Consider the following 14,555-nt stretch of genomic DNA (forward strand, 5'->3'; position numbering starts at 1 on the left):
GACTGCCCCTCCTCTCTCTGAGGGTCTCAGGTGTGAGAGTGAGGGGAGCAGTAAGGCAGTGACTGCCCCTCTCCTCTCTCTGAGGGTCTCAGGTATGAGAGTGAGGGGAGCAGTAAGGCGGTGACTGCCCCTCTCCTGTCTCTCTGAGGGTCTCAGGTGTGAGAGTGAGGGGAGCAGTAAGGCGGTGACTGCCCCTCTCCTGTCTCTCTGAGGGTCTCAGGTGTGAGAGTGAGGGGAGCAGTAAGGCAGTGACTGCCCCTCTCCTCTCTCTGAGGGTCTCAGGTGTGAGAGTGAGGGGAGCAGTAAGGCAGTGACTGCCCCTCTCCTCTCTCTGAGGGTCTCAGGTGTGAGAGTGAGGGGAGCAGTAAGGCAGTAAGGCAGTGACTGCCCCTCTCCTCTCTCTGAGGGTCTCAGGTGTGAGAGTGAGGGGAGCAGTAAGGCAGTGACTGCCCCTCTCCTGTCTCTCTGAGGGTCTCAGGTGTGAGAGTGAGGGGAGCAGTAAGGCAGTGACTGCCCCTCTCCTGTCTCTGAGGGTCTCAGGTGTGAGAGTGAGGGGAGCAGTAAGGCAGTGACTGCCCCTCTCCTGTCTCTCTCAGGGTCTCAGGTGTGAGAGTGAGGGGAGCAGTAAGGCAGTGACTGCCCCTCTCCTCTCTCTGAGGGTCTCAGGTGTGAGAGTGAGGGGAGCAGTAAGGCAGTAAGGCAGTGACTGCCCCTCTCCTCTCTCTGAGGGTCTCAGGTGTGAGAGTGAGGGGAGCAGTAAGGCAGTGACTGCCCCTCTCCTGTCTCTCTGAGGGTCTCAGGTGTGAGAGTGAGGGGGAGCAGTAAGGCAGTGACTGCCCCTCTCCTGTCTCTGAGGGTCTCAGGTGTGAGAGTGAGGGGAGCAGTAAGGCAGTGACTGCCCCTCTCCTCTCTCTGAGGGTCTCAGGTGTGAGAGTGAGGGTGAGCAATAAGGCAGTGACTGCCCCTCTCCTCTCTCTGAGGGTCTCAGGTGTGGGAGTGAGGGGGAGCAGTAAGGCAGTGACTGCCCCTCTCCTGTCTCTCTGAGGGTCTCAGGTGTGAGAGTGAGGGGGAGCAATAAGGCAGTGACTGCCCCTCTCCTCTCTCTGAGGGTCTCAGGTGTGGGAGTGAGGGGGAGCAGTAAGGCAGTGACTGCCCCTCTCCTGTCTCTCTGAGGGTGTCAGGTGTGAGAGTGAGGGGGAGCAATAAGGCAGTGACGGCCCCTCTCCTCTCTCTGAGGGTCTCAGGTGTGGGAGTGAGGGGAGCAGTAAGGCAGTGACTGCCCCTCTCCTCTCTCTGAGGGTCTCAGGTGTGAGAGTGAGGGGGAGCAATAAGGCAGTGACTGCCCCTCTCCTCTCTCTGAGGGTCTCAGGTGTGGGAGTGAGGGGAGCAGTAAGGCAGTGACTGCCCCTCTCCTCTCTCTGAGGGTCTCAGGTGTGAGAGTGAGGGGGAGCAATAAGGCAGTGACTGCCTCTCTCCTCTCTCTGAGGGTCTCAGGTGTGAGAGTGAGGGGGAGCAGTAAGGCAGTGACTGCCCCTCTCCTGTCTCTGAGGGTCTCAGGTGTGAGAGTGAGGGGAGCAGTAAGGCAGTGACTGCCCCTCTCCTGTCTGAGGGTCTCAGGTGTGAGAGTGAGGGGAGCAGTAAGGCAGTGACTGCCCCTCTCCTCTCTCTGAGGGTCTCAGGTGTGAGAGTGAGGGGAAGCAGTAAGGCAGTGACTGCCCCTCTCCTCTCTCTGAGGGTCTCAGGTGTGGGAGTGAGGGGGAGCAGTAAGGCAGTGACTGCCCCTCTCCTGTCTCTCTGAGGGTCTCAGGTGTGAGAGTGAGGGGGAGCAATAAGGCAGTGAGTGCCCCTCTCCTCTCTCTGAGGGTCTCAGGTGTGAGAGTGAGGGGAGCAGTAAGGCAGTGACTGCCCCTCTCCTGTCTGAGGGTCTCAGGTGTGAGAGTGAGGGGAGCAGTAAGGCAGTGACTGCCCCTCTCCTCTCTGAGGGTCTCAGGTGTGAGAGTGAGGGGAGCAGTAAGGCAGTGAATGCCCCTCTCCTCTCTCTGAGGGTCTCAGGTGTGAGGGGGAGCAGTAAGGCAGTGACTGCCCCTCTCCTCTCTCTGAGGGTCTCAGGTGTGAGAGTGAGGGGGAGCAGTAAGGCAGTGAGGGCATTTGTCCTCTCTCTCTCCGACAGTCTCAGTCTCTGGAGCTCTGTCCTGGCTGTCTCAGAGTTAGTGACAGAGCGAGAGCTCTTACCATGGTGGCTCCTGGAGGTTTCTGCGTCCCTGATGCCTTTCTTGGGTAGAAATTCCTCATCTTGAGGGGATGTGACAGGATCTGCGCCGTGTCCCATGCTCGTGCGCTCTCTCTCCCGATGCCTTTCTGACTCTGCTTCCTGGCAGTTTGCGTTCTTAGAACTGACAGAGAGGGTGGGACTTGTTGTTGCAGAAAGTGAAAGAGACTGAGGGGTGGCTCCAGGCTCTCTTCTAATGGGAAGGGTGTGAGACATGAGGAGAGCAGCAGAATAGCAGGGTAGAGGAGGAGCAGCGCTCATCCTGAGCTTCTCTTTTTAAGGCAGAGTCAGAATTGCCAGAACTCCCAGACCCTCCCCAGACACTTTGTGACCCCCAGACCCGGTGCCTTTTATGTTAGTTGGTACTTAGCACTGATGTGGGGGGGGGGGGGGGGGGAGCCCCTGTCAGTGACCGTCAGTAAGTCTGGAGGGAGGGAGGAGTCACACACAGGTCACAGTCCTGGAAGCCTTGCAGGCTGGGAGGATGGAGGAGAACTGAAAGCAGTGACAGCAGGGACACTGCTCGGCCCATTCAGGGTTTCTTTACCTTTCTCCCCTCCCAAACTGCTAAACCTGCCAAATGAGGGGTTTTACATTAAGGCCACTGCTGCCCATTATTAGAGCAGTGAGAGCTGAACGGCAGTGTCCCAGTGCGAGGAGAGGCAGAAAGCCTGGGAAAGCTGAAAGCAGCAGAGAAAGGAGGAGACAAGAGGAGGACATTTCCTGTGTGGGAGACCGAGAACCGGTGCCTGGGGCCGCAGGGAGTCAAATAATTGTTTTTAGAACTATTTCTATCTCTATTTTTTTATGCATCCCCCACTTCCTAAAAAAGTGTTCTGCAAGCACCAATAAATGTAAATGGGAACAAGAACAAAGCAGTAGAGGTAAATAAATACTTTGAAGGGGAATCGCCGATGGCTGGCGAGGGCACAGGCAGGAGTGGGGTGGATGCTGCGCCATTTACTGAAGAAAGGATTTCTGCCAAACTAGCAAAACAGCAAGCAAAGTCCTGGGGTCCGGTGAGGAGCTTCCTGGGATATTACAGGGGTCAGAGAGGGTCTGCAGCGCTGCTGAAGGATTTGTGCTGAACTAGCAAAACAGCAAGCAAAGTCCTGGGGTCGGGTGAGGAACCTCCTGGGATATCACAGGGGTCAGAGAGGGTCTGCAGCGCTGCTGAAGGATTTGTGCCAAACCAGCAAAACACAAGCAAAGTCCTGGGGTCGGGTGAGGAACCTTCTGGGATATCACAGGGGTCAGAGAGGGTCTGCAGCTCTGCTGAAGGATTTGTGCCAAACCAGCAAAACAGCAAGCAAAGTCCTGGGGTCGGGTGAGGAAACTCCTGGGATATCACAGGGGTCAGAGAGGGTCTGCAGCTCTGCTGAAGGATTTGTGCCAAACCAGCAAAACACAAGCAAAGTCCTGGGGTCGGGTGAGGAACCTCCTGGGATATCACAGGGGTCAGAGAGGGTCTGCAGCTCTGCTGAAGGATTTGTGCCAAACCAGCAAAACAGCAAGCAAAGTCCTGGGGTCGGGTGAGGAACCTCCTGGGATATTACAGGGGTCAGAGAGGGTCTGCAGCACTGCTGAAGGATTTGTGCCAAACTAGCAAAAGAGCAAGCAAAGTCCTGGGGTCGGGTGAGGAACCTCCTGGGATATTACAGGGGTCAGAGAGGGTCTGCAGCTCTGCTGAAGGATTTGTGCCAAACCAGCAAAACAGCAAGCAAAGTCCTGGGGTCCGGTGAAGAACCTCCTGGGATATTACAGGGGTCAGAGAGGGTCTGCAGCGCTGCTGAAGGATTTGTGCCAAACTAGCAAAAGAGCAAGCAAAGTCCTGGGGTCGGGTGAGGAACCTCCTGGGATATTACAGGGGTCAGAGAGGGTCTGCAGCTCTGCTGAAGGATTTGTGCCAAACCAGCAAAACACAAGCAAAGTCCTGGGGTCGGGTGAGGAACCTCCTGGGATATTACAGGGGTCAGAGAGGGTCTGCAGCTCTGCTGAAGGATTTGTACCAAACCAGCAAAACACAAGCAAAGTCCTGGGGTCGGGTAAGTAACCTCCTGAGATATTACAGGGGTCAGAGAGGGTCTGCAGCTCTGCTGAAGGATTTGTGCCAAACCAGCAAAACAGCAAGCAAAGTCCTGGGGTCGGTGAGGAACCTCCTGGGATATCACAGGGGTCAGAGAGGGTCTGCAGCTCTGCTGAAGGATTTGTGCCAAACCAGCAAAACACAAGCAAAGTCCTGGGGTCGGGTGAGGAACCTCCTGGGATATTACAGGGGTCAGAGAGGGTCTGCAGCGCTGCTGAAGGATTTGTGCCAAACCAGCAAAACACCAGCAAAGTCCTGGGGTCGGGTGAGGAACCTCCTGGGATATCACAGGGGTCAGAGAGGGTCTGCAGCGCTGCTGAAGGATTTGTGCCAAACCAGCAAAACACAAGCAAAGTCCTGGGGTCGGGTGAGGAACCTCCTGGGATATCACAGGGGTCAGAGAGGGTCTGCAGCTCTGCTGAAGGATTTGTGCCAAACCAGCAAAACACAAGCAAAGTCCTGGGGTCGGGTGAGGAACCTCCTGGGATATTACAGGGGTCAGAGAGGGTCTGCAGCTCTGCTGAAGGATTTGTGCCAAACTAGCAAAACACAAGCAAAGTCCTGGGGTCGGGTGAGGAACCTCCTGGGATATTACAGGGGTCAGAGAGGGTCTGCAGCTCTGCTGAAGGATTTGTACCAAACCAGCAAAACACAAGCAAAGTCCTGGGGTCGGGTGAGGAACCTCCTGGGATATTACAGGGGTCAGAGAGGGTCTGCAGCGCTGCTGAAGGATTTGTGCCGAACTAGCAAAACACAAGCAAAGTCCTGGGGTCGGGTGAGGAACCTCCTGGGATATCACAGGGGTCAGAGAGGGTCTGCAGCTCTGCTGAAGGATTTGTGCCAAACCAGCAAAACAGCAAGCAAAGTCCTGGGGTCGGGTGAGGAACCTCCTGGGATATCACAGGGGTCAGAGAGGGTCTGCAGCGCTGCTGAAGGATTTGTGCCAAACCAGCAAAACACAAGCAAAGTCCTGGGGTCGGGTGAGGAACCTCCTGGGATATTACAGGGGTCAGAGAGGGTCTGCAGCTCTGCTGAAGGATTTGTGCCAAACCAGCAAAACACAAGCAAAGTCCTGGGGTCGGGTGAGGAACCTCCTGGGATATTACAGGGGTCAGAGAGGGTCTGCAGCTCTGCTGAAGGATTTGTGCCAAACCAGCAAAACACAAGCAAAGTCCTGGGGTCGGGTGAGGAACCTCCTGGGATATTACAGGGGTCAGAGAGGGTCTGCAGCTCTGCTGAAGGATTTGTGCCAAACCAGCAAAACAGCAAGCAAAGTCCTGGGGTCGGGTGAGGAACCTCCTGGGATATTACAGGGGTCAGAGAGGGTCTGCAGCTCTGCTGAAGGATTTGTGCCAAACCAGCAAAACAGCAAGCAAAGTCCTGGGGTCGGTGAGGAACCTCCTGGGATATCACAGGGGTCAGAGAGGGTCTGCAGCTCTGCTGAAGGATTTGTGCCAAACCAGCAAAACACAAGCAAAGTCCTGGGGTCGGGTGAGGAACCTCCTGGGATATTACAGGGGTCAGAGAGGGTCTGCAGCGCTGCTGAAGGATTTGTGCCAAACCAGCAAAACACAAGCAAAGTCCTGGGGTCGGGTGAGGAACCTCCTGGGATATCACAGGGGTCAGAGAGGGTCTGCAGCGCTGCTGAAGGATTTGTGCCAAACCAGCAAAACACAAGCAAAGTCCTGGGGTCGGGTGAGGAACCTCCTGGGATATCACAGGGGTCAGAGAGGGTCTGCAGCTCTGCTGAAGGATTTGTGCCAAACCAGCAAAACACAAGCAAAGTCCTGGGGTCGGGTGAGGAACCTCCTGGGATATTACAGGGGTCAGAGAGGGTCTGCAGCTCTGCTGAAGGATTTGTGCCAAACTAGCAAAACACAAGCAAAGTCCTGGGGTCGGGTGAGGAACCTCCTGGGATATTACAGGGGTCAGAGAGGGTCTGCAGCTCTGCTGAAGGATTTGTGCCAAACTAGCAAAAGAGCAAGCAAAGTCCTGGGGTCGGGTGAGGAACTTCCTGGGATATCACAGGGGTCAGAGAGGGTCTGCAGCTCTGCTGAAGGATTTGTGCCAAACTAGCAAAAGAGCAAGCAAAGTCCTGGGGTCGGGTGAGGAACCTCCTGGGATATCACAGGGGTCAGAGAGGGTCTGCAGCTCTGCTGAAGGATTTGTGCCAAACTAGCAAAAGAGCAAGCAAAGTCCTGGGGTCGGGTGAGGAACCTCCTGGGATATCACAGGGGTCAGAGAGGGTCTGCAGCTCTGCTGAAGGATTTGTGCCAAACTAGCAAAACAGCAAGCAAAGTCCTGGGGTCGGGTGAGGAACCTCCTGGGATATCACAGGGGTCAGAGAGGGTCTGCAGCTCTGCTGAAGGATTTGTGCCAAACTAGCAAAACACAAGCAAAGTCCTGGGGTCGGGTGAGGAACCTCCTGGGATATTACAGGGGTCAGAGAGGGTCTGCAGCGCTGCTGAAGGATTTGTGCCAAACCAGCAAAACACAAGCAAAGTCCTGGGGTCGGGTGAGGAACCTGGGATATTACAGGGGTCAGAGAGGGTCTGCAGCGCTGCTGAAGGATTTGTGCCAAACCAGCAAAACACAAGCAAAGTCCTGGGGTCCGGTAAGGAACCTCCTGGGATATTACAGGGGTCAGAGAGGGTCTGCAGCGCTGCTGAAGGATTTGTGCCAAACCAGCAAAACACAAGCAAAGTCCTGGGGTCGGGTGAGGAACCTCCTGGGATATTACAGGGGTCAGAGAGGGTCTGCAGCGCTGCTGAAGGATTTGTGCCAAACCAGCAAAACACAAGCAAAGTCCTGGGGTCCGGTAAGGAACCTCCTGGGATATTACAGGGGTCAGAGAGGGTCTGCAGCGCTGCTGAAGGATTTGTGCCGAACTAGCAAAACACAAGCAAAGTCCTGGGGTCGGGTGAGGAACCTCCTGGGATATCACAGGGGTCAGAAAGGGTCTGCAGCTCTTCTGAAGGATTTGTGCCAAACCAGCAAAAGAGCAAGCAAAGTCCTGGGGTCGGGTGAGGAACCTCCTGGGATATTACAGGGGTCAGAGAGGGTCTGCAGCTCTGCTGAAGGATTTGTGCCAAACTAGCAAAAGAGCAAGCAAAGTCCTGGGGTCGGGTGAGGAACTTCCTGGGATATCACAGGGGTCAGAGAGGGTCTGCAGCTCTGCTGAAGGATTTGTGCCAAACTAGCAAAAGAGCAAGCAAAGTCCTGGGGTCGGGTGAGGAACCTCCTGGGATATCACAGGGGTCAGAGAGGGTCTGCAGCTCTGCTGAAGGATTTGTGCCAAACTAGCAAAACAGCAAGCAAAGTCCTGGGGTCGGGTGAGGAACCTCCTGGGATATTACAGGGGTCAGAGAGGGTCTGCAGCTCTGCTGAAGGATTTGTGCCAAACTAGCAAAACACAAGCAAAGTCCTGGGGTCGGGTGAGGAACCTGAGATATTACAGGGGTCAGAGAGGGTCTGCAGCGCTGCTGAAGGATTTGTGCCAAACCAGCAAAACACAAGCAAAGTCCTGGGGTCCGGTAAGGAACCTCCTGGGATATTACAGGGGTCAGAGAGGGTCTGCAGCTCTGCTGAAGGATTTGTGCCAAACCAGCAAAACAGCAAGCAAAGTCCTGGGGTCGGGTGAGGAACGTCCTGGGATATCACAGGGGTCAGAGAGGATCTGCAGCGCTGCTGAAGGATTTGTGCCAAACCAGCAAAACACAAGCAAAGTCCTGGGGTCCAGTAAGGAACCTCCTGGGATATTACAGGGGTCAGAGAGGGTCTGCAGCTCTGCTGAAGGATTTGTGCCAAACCAGCAAAACAGCAAGCAAAGTCCTGGGGTCGGGTGAGGAACGTCCTGGGATATCACAGGGGTCAGAGAGGATCTGCAGCGCTGCTGAAGGATTTGTGCCAAACCAGCAAAACACAAGCAAAGTCCTGGGGTCCTGTGAGGAACCTCCTGGGATATTACAGGGGTCAGAGAGGGTCTGCAGCTCTGCTGAAGGATTTGTGCCAAACCAGCAAAACAGCAAGCAAAGTCCTGGGGTCGGGTGAGGAACCTCCTGGGATATTACAGGGGTCAGAGAGGGTCTGCAGCGCTGCTGAAGGATTTGTGCCAAACCAGCAAAAGAGCAAGCAAAGTCCTGGGGTCGGGTGAGGAACCTCCTGGGATATCACAGGGGTCAGAGAGGGTCTGCAGCGCTGCTGAAGGATTTGTGCCAAACCAGCAAAACACAAGCAAAGTCCTGGGGTCGGGTGAGGAACCTCCTGGGATATTACAGGGGTCAGAGAGGGTCTGCAGCTCTGCTGAAGGATTTGTGCCAAACCAGCAAAACACAAGCAAAGTCCTGGGGTCGGGTGAGGAACCTCCTGGGATATTACAGGGGTCAGAGAGGATCTGCAGCGCTGCTGAAGGATTTGTTCAAATCTTTGGAGGCAGGCGCAGGTCCCCACGGGACTGGAGAAGGGAGGGTGTGGCCCTTCTTCATAAACGTGGGGAGAGAGAGGAGGCCGGTTACTCTAACCTCCATGGTGGGAAACGTAATGGAAGGAAGAGATGGTGAACAGAGCAGGTTGCAGGACCGGAGGCAGCGAGGAGTGACCAGGGGAACATGGTGTCAGAGTAATCTGCTAATTACAAAGGAAGCTGAAGATCCCGATGTTTTTAAGAGCATTAACATCGGAGATGGCCTATTGCCGGCCCCTTTTTCCCTGGACGAACCTGCCTGGGGAGTGGATAGGGACAGAGTATACAGAGGTTCACCTCAGCCCCCCTGGCGTTGATATCTCCGATGCCAGCGTGGATGGAGTAGACATTTTGGAACCAAAGAGCTTCTCCATCTTATTCAGCCAAGCATGAGGGCCCTTGGGGGTCATCTGATCCCACAACTGACACCCTCGGACATCGTGCGGTGCCCCCAGGCAGAGGATGCAAACCTCGTGTGGATCAGTAATCGACATGGTCTGCGGGCACTGGGGGCACCGCCAAAAACCAGACGACACCATGAAAAATATCTGCCGATTGGCCGGCGGCCCCCGAGGAGCGATACACCAGGAAGGAATAAATAAATAAATAAACAAACCTGCCACACTGTCGCAGGGACACCGACCGGAGAAGGGGGAACCAGACGATGAAGAACGGGAAACAAATTTGCCAAAAAATATTTACCACAAGAGCAGAGCTCCAAACAGCGAGGCAACTAACACCACGGAAAGAAAGAGATTGAAGGGGGACCCCGCCTGGACAGTGGCGTGCTGACATAACAACGTTTTCCATTCCAGGCTGCATCTGATCATGTCACCCAGCTTGTGGCCTTTCTTCATAAGGAGCAGGGAACCATAGCCCGGTTGGTCTAACTTTGATGGTGGGAAAGTGAATGGAGACTCTAGTGCAGGAAGTGATAGTGAAGAAGAGAGCACATTATTTTTTATTTAATTCTTTTTATATACCGATGCTCAAGACCAGGTCTTATCGTACTGGTTTACAATAAACTAAGGGGGGGTAAACCAGTTAACACTGAGAGCAAAAAGTTACATTACAACAGGGAAAGTGGAACAAGGATGCTAGAAAAAAAGGATAGGTTAACAATTTCTAACTGGAGAGCGGTGCATGTGAGCAGAGAACAGTTGCTTACATGGTAAACTATATACATTTTAAACAGAGGAGTCAATTGGTCACGTTATATAAGAGCGTAGTTATATAAGACCGTGAGAGTTACCATAAGACTTGCAGGACCGGAGGCAGCATGGGGTGACCAGAGGAAGATGGTGTGAAACTCATCTGATCATTGCTTTGATCCGGTGATTAAAGAGTTAAATCAAGGCAGTACCAGATTAAGGCTCTTAGGGGGGAGGAAGTACCCAGAGTTTGTGATGTGGTCCACACATGGCCAGCAGATACAATGAAGGCAGGGTTATGTCATTAGTGAATTCAGTGTTCACCCCTAGAAACCAGCATGTAAATAGCCCTGTGAAGGACTGCCAGCCCCGTCTCTCCTTCTCCTGCTCCCTTCCAGCACCGTCTCTGCCTGGCCTTTCACTCCCTCCCTCAGCCTGTGGGCTCTGTAGCAAACATTCAGTCATCGGTATAACATCCTGACACACCACACCCCTAAGCTATTTATAATGCTTTGCTTTCAGGCGCTGGAATGTAAGCGAGTGGGTAATGTTACAGCTCCATGAGATGTAAAGGTTCTTCACTAAGGGGCAGATTTTAAAAGGCCCGCGCGCCGGCGGCCTATTTTGCATAGGCCGCCGGCGCGCGTAAAGCCCTGGGACGCACGTAAGTCCCAGGGCTTTCGAAAAGGGGTGGGAGGGGGCGTGTCCGGGGCGTTCCCAAAATGACGCTGCGTTTCGGGGGCGGGCCCAGGGGCATGGCGCCGGCCCGGGGGCGTGGTCGAGGCCTCCAGACCAGCCCCCGGGACCGGAGGACAGAGCGGGGCTGCCGGCCGGCGCGTGCAAAGTTACGCCTGCTTTCAGCGGGGTAGATTTTAAATACTTGCGCGATCGCATACTTTTGTTCGCGCACCAGGCGCGAACAAAAGTACGCTGGATTTTATAAGATACACGCGTAGCCGCGCGTATCTTATAAAATCCAGGGTCGGCGCGCAAGGGGGTGCACATTTGTGCAACCTGCGCGCGCCGAGCCCAGCGCGGCCTGCCTGTTCCCTCCGCCCTCCCCCCACCTTCCCCTACCTAACCCACCCCCCCCCCCGGCCCTATCTGACCCCCCCCCCTACCTTTGTCGGCAAAGTTACGCCTGCTGAAAGCCCCCGAAATGCCCCGGGACTTACGCGCGTCCCGGGGCTTTACGCGCGCCGGCGGCCTATGCAAAATAGGCGCGCGGGCCTTTTAAAATCCGCCCCAGCAGGCGTAACTTTGCCGACAAAGGTAGGGGGGGGTTAGATAGGGCCGGGGGGGTGGGCGAAGGAAAGTTCCCTCCGAGGCCGCTCCGAAATCGGAGCGGCCTCGGAGGGAACAGGCAGCGCGCGCAGGTTGCACAAATGTGCATCCCCTTGCGCGCGCCGACCCCGGATTTTATAAGATACGCGCGGCTACGCTCATATCTTATAAAATCCAGCGTACTTTTGTTTGCGCCTGGTGCGTGAACAAAAGTACGCGATCGCGCAAGTATTTAAAATGTACCCCTAAGAGTCTTCTGCCCTTCTGTGATGTTAGAAGGGACCTTGATGAATTAGGCCATAAGTTTCTATTTTCCTTCTTTAAACTGCACAGTCATATTCCCCAGCCAGAAAATGAATCCAGCTGTTTTATTTTATTTATTTAAATACTTTTGATATACCGATACTCAAGACTAGTGTCTTATCGTACCGGTTTACATTGAAACAAGGGGTAACCAATTAACTAGGAAGATAAAGTTACATTGAACAGGGGTTTACAGAGTGGGAGAGCAGAGAGTAAAGCATACGATTAACATAATAAATTATAACATAACTAAGTTTAACAGCTGTGAAGCTGTTAAATAATAAGCTGTGAAGTCAAACCTATGTTTTCAGTAAATAAAACCCATTAATTTTCTTCAGGCTTAAGAATTTAAAGCAGAAAAACCTCATATACTAAGATGTACTTTTAAAACTAATAAGAAAAAATATTTTTTACTCGATGCATAACTAAGCTCTGGAATTCATTGCCAGAGGATTTGGTGAAAGCTGTTAGTGTAGCTGTGTTTAAAAAAGGTTTGGACAAGTTGCTGGAGGAAAAGTCCATTAACCATTATTAAGGTAGAGTTGCAGCAATCCTCTGCTTATTCTTGGGATAAGCAGCTTGGAATCTCTCTACCTCCATGGGATCCTGTCAGGTACTTGTGACCTGGATTGGAAACAGGATACTGGGCTTCATGCATGTTTTTTGTGACCTAATATGCCAAGTCTTATTGCTTTTATGAATACTCAAGTATTGGAAAGCACATCTGTCCCATCTGAAACTCAAAAATAACTCTTACTCTGCTGCTCCTGTGGATGGGAGTAGGATAGTGGATGATGACAAAAAAGGCAAAAATCCCCATCCCTTCTGCCCAGTTATCTTTGTCTGCATGGCTAACGATAGATCCCAGCTGCTAGCCACAGAGCATGACCACCTGCAGGATTTCTTCTTCTTCAGGTCACACTTTTATGTTTTCCTCCTTGGTATTGTATGAACTCAGGTGGAAAAGCAGAGCTGATTCCCTTGTAATTCCCTCCAGCACCCACTTTTCCCTTGCCTGACCACAACGCTCAGGTCATTAATCAACTTTTCTATCGACGTGGCCATGTGGATAGCACAGAGTTCATTGATCGTCTTGCCCCTCATATTGCTGATTTCTGAATGGGATTCCACACTTCTGGCTGTGCCTAATTCTCTAGCACCCTTTAAAGCCTTAGGTCCTTTCCCTAAAACACTAGGATTTTGGCTTACTCTGTGTCTCTTAGAACCACTAAACAGGCCCTGAGAAAGAGTGAGCGCATTGGGGTAAACATCGCACTCCAGGCTCTATTTCTATCTATTGTAGGCGGCTTCATGACTATAAAATGCAAACTCTAGAAGCTAAAAGGAATTACTACTCCAGTGAAATGAGGGTGATTGGGTACAATTCACAGGCTCTTCTCCTACTTCTTCAGTATCTGATATTCCTTCTCTAAGCATTTCTCTCTGAAGATGGAAAAACTTAGTGCAGGAGGGATATCAGAAAAACTAAGAGGCTCCTTATTTTACATTGTAACATGGTAACTTAAATGATAAATTAGGAAGATAAATATACATAATAACTTTGAAAGGTTAATTTACATACAAGGCCGATACAGTAAGGACGCGTAAGAAAGAGTGCGGCAGTGCCGGGCGCACCCTCGTTTGCTGCGCGCGCAATTTGGTTCACATAGCGCCCGATACAGTGTTCAAATCAGACACAAATGCAAGCGCCGTTCAAAGGGCGTCCATGAAGCGGTAGGCGGGTGCAATCCATTTTACTGTATAGAGAGGTATACAGCGCCCGTACAGGATCCCGGGTGCGCTGATGTTTTAGCTGAAAGAATTTAAAGATTGTTTGGAAGCAGTGGCTTCATAGTTAGGAAAACGTAAGTTAGCTTTAGGGTGGATCAGAGGAAAGACAAGAAATGAATGGTGGGGAAATGATTATTCCTATTGGTCAGGAGGCCCATAATTTAGGAGCGGCGTTAGACACAAGGGTAATGTTGAAGCCACAGATCCAAATGGTGGTAGAGCTGCTTTTCATGGTTAAGGCTGGCTCGCCAGTGAAAACCAATGTTATCGGAAACTGACTTATGGACTGTAGTTCAGTCGTTGGTTATTACTAAAATAGATTATTGTAATTCCCTGCACATAGGATTGCCTCAAAAACTGTTAAGGCAATTAATTTAGTATGGGACAGAATGTGTGATTAGGAGAACGTCCTACTATGCACATATAACACCAGTTTTAAAAGATCTACATTGGTGGTCAGTGGCTGACAGAATAAAATTTAAATTCCCTGTACGTACCCAGATCAGTCCCGACTCCTGGGTTTTGCCTCCCTTCCAGCAAATGGAGACAGAGAGAGTTTCACAGACACTGCCTCTTAACCCAGTGCTCCACCTACAGCTCCTCAGTATTTCTCTGTCTCCAGCAGATGGAGGAAGTGCAAAACCTGCAGTTCTGTACCGGGACCAAAAGCAAAAATAAATAACAAAGATTGAGAGCTCGTGGTCGCCTGGGAGGTTGTGAGGTCCTGGGGGGACCATCCCTCCAAGTCCTAGATGTTAATGAGCAGGGGTTGGGGACCCCAAATTTGCTCCTGCTGGTGCTCTGGGGGTGATAAACAGGGGACATAAAGAGAGCCTGTGCCGTTCGGATTACAGGAAAGTATTCTGCCTGCCTTCTTTGTTCTGGGGTAAAGTTGTGTTTAAAAAAAATAAAAAAGATTTGAGACAAGTCGGGCAGTTTCGGGAGCTCTCTCTCTGGCAAGCTCCGGTCTCTCAGCGCTCTCGGGCAGCAGGGTTCACTCCCTGTCAGCTGCATTTCACTCCAGGCTTTGTCCCTTCTCAGGCGCAACAAGCGCGGTCCGTTCCTCGCCCTCTGCTGCACCTCTGCCGCTGTCCCTCGGGTGGGGAGAGCTTTGCGATCAGGCACTTATTCCCGGCGGGGAGGGCTCCACTCGGGGGACGACGTTGGACTTTGCCCGGCTGCGTGAATCGTGGCCTTCACAGGCTGCTC

At 52.6% G+C, this 14,555-nt stretch overlaps 1 protein-coding gene across 2 annotated transcripts in view; it reads right to left on the minus strand.

Annotated features, from left to right (window-relative positions):
- LOC115081657 (C-type lectin domain family 2 member D-like) overlaps nt 1-2,400 on the minus strand; it is a 48,782-nt gene extending 46,382 nt beyond the window's left edge. Inside the window, exon 1 of one of the 2 annotated variants that reach the window (XM_029586081.1) lies at nt 2,233-2,400. In XM_029586081.1, the coding sequence (XP_029441941.1) occupies nt 2,233-2,329 (97 nt within the window). In that variant the 5' untranslated portion in view covers nt 2,330-2,400. The remainder of the gene's footprint in view (nt 1-2,232) is intronic. The other variant, XM_029586082.1, reaches the window with a different exon arrangement.
- Nucleotides 2,401-14,555: the final 12,155 nt, after the last annotated feature.

This window comes from Rhinatrema bivittatum, unplaced genomic scaffold (assembly GCF_901001135.1).
Source record: "Rhinatrema bivittatum unplaced genomic scaffold, aRhiBiv1.1, whole genome shotgun sequence".
NCBI classification, from domain to species: Eukaryota; Metazoa; Chordata; class Amphibia; order Gymnophiona; family Rhinatrematidae; genus Rhinatrema; species Rhinatrema bivittatum.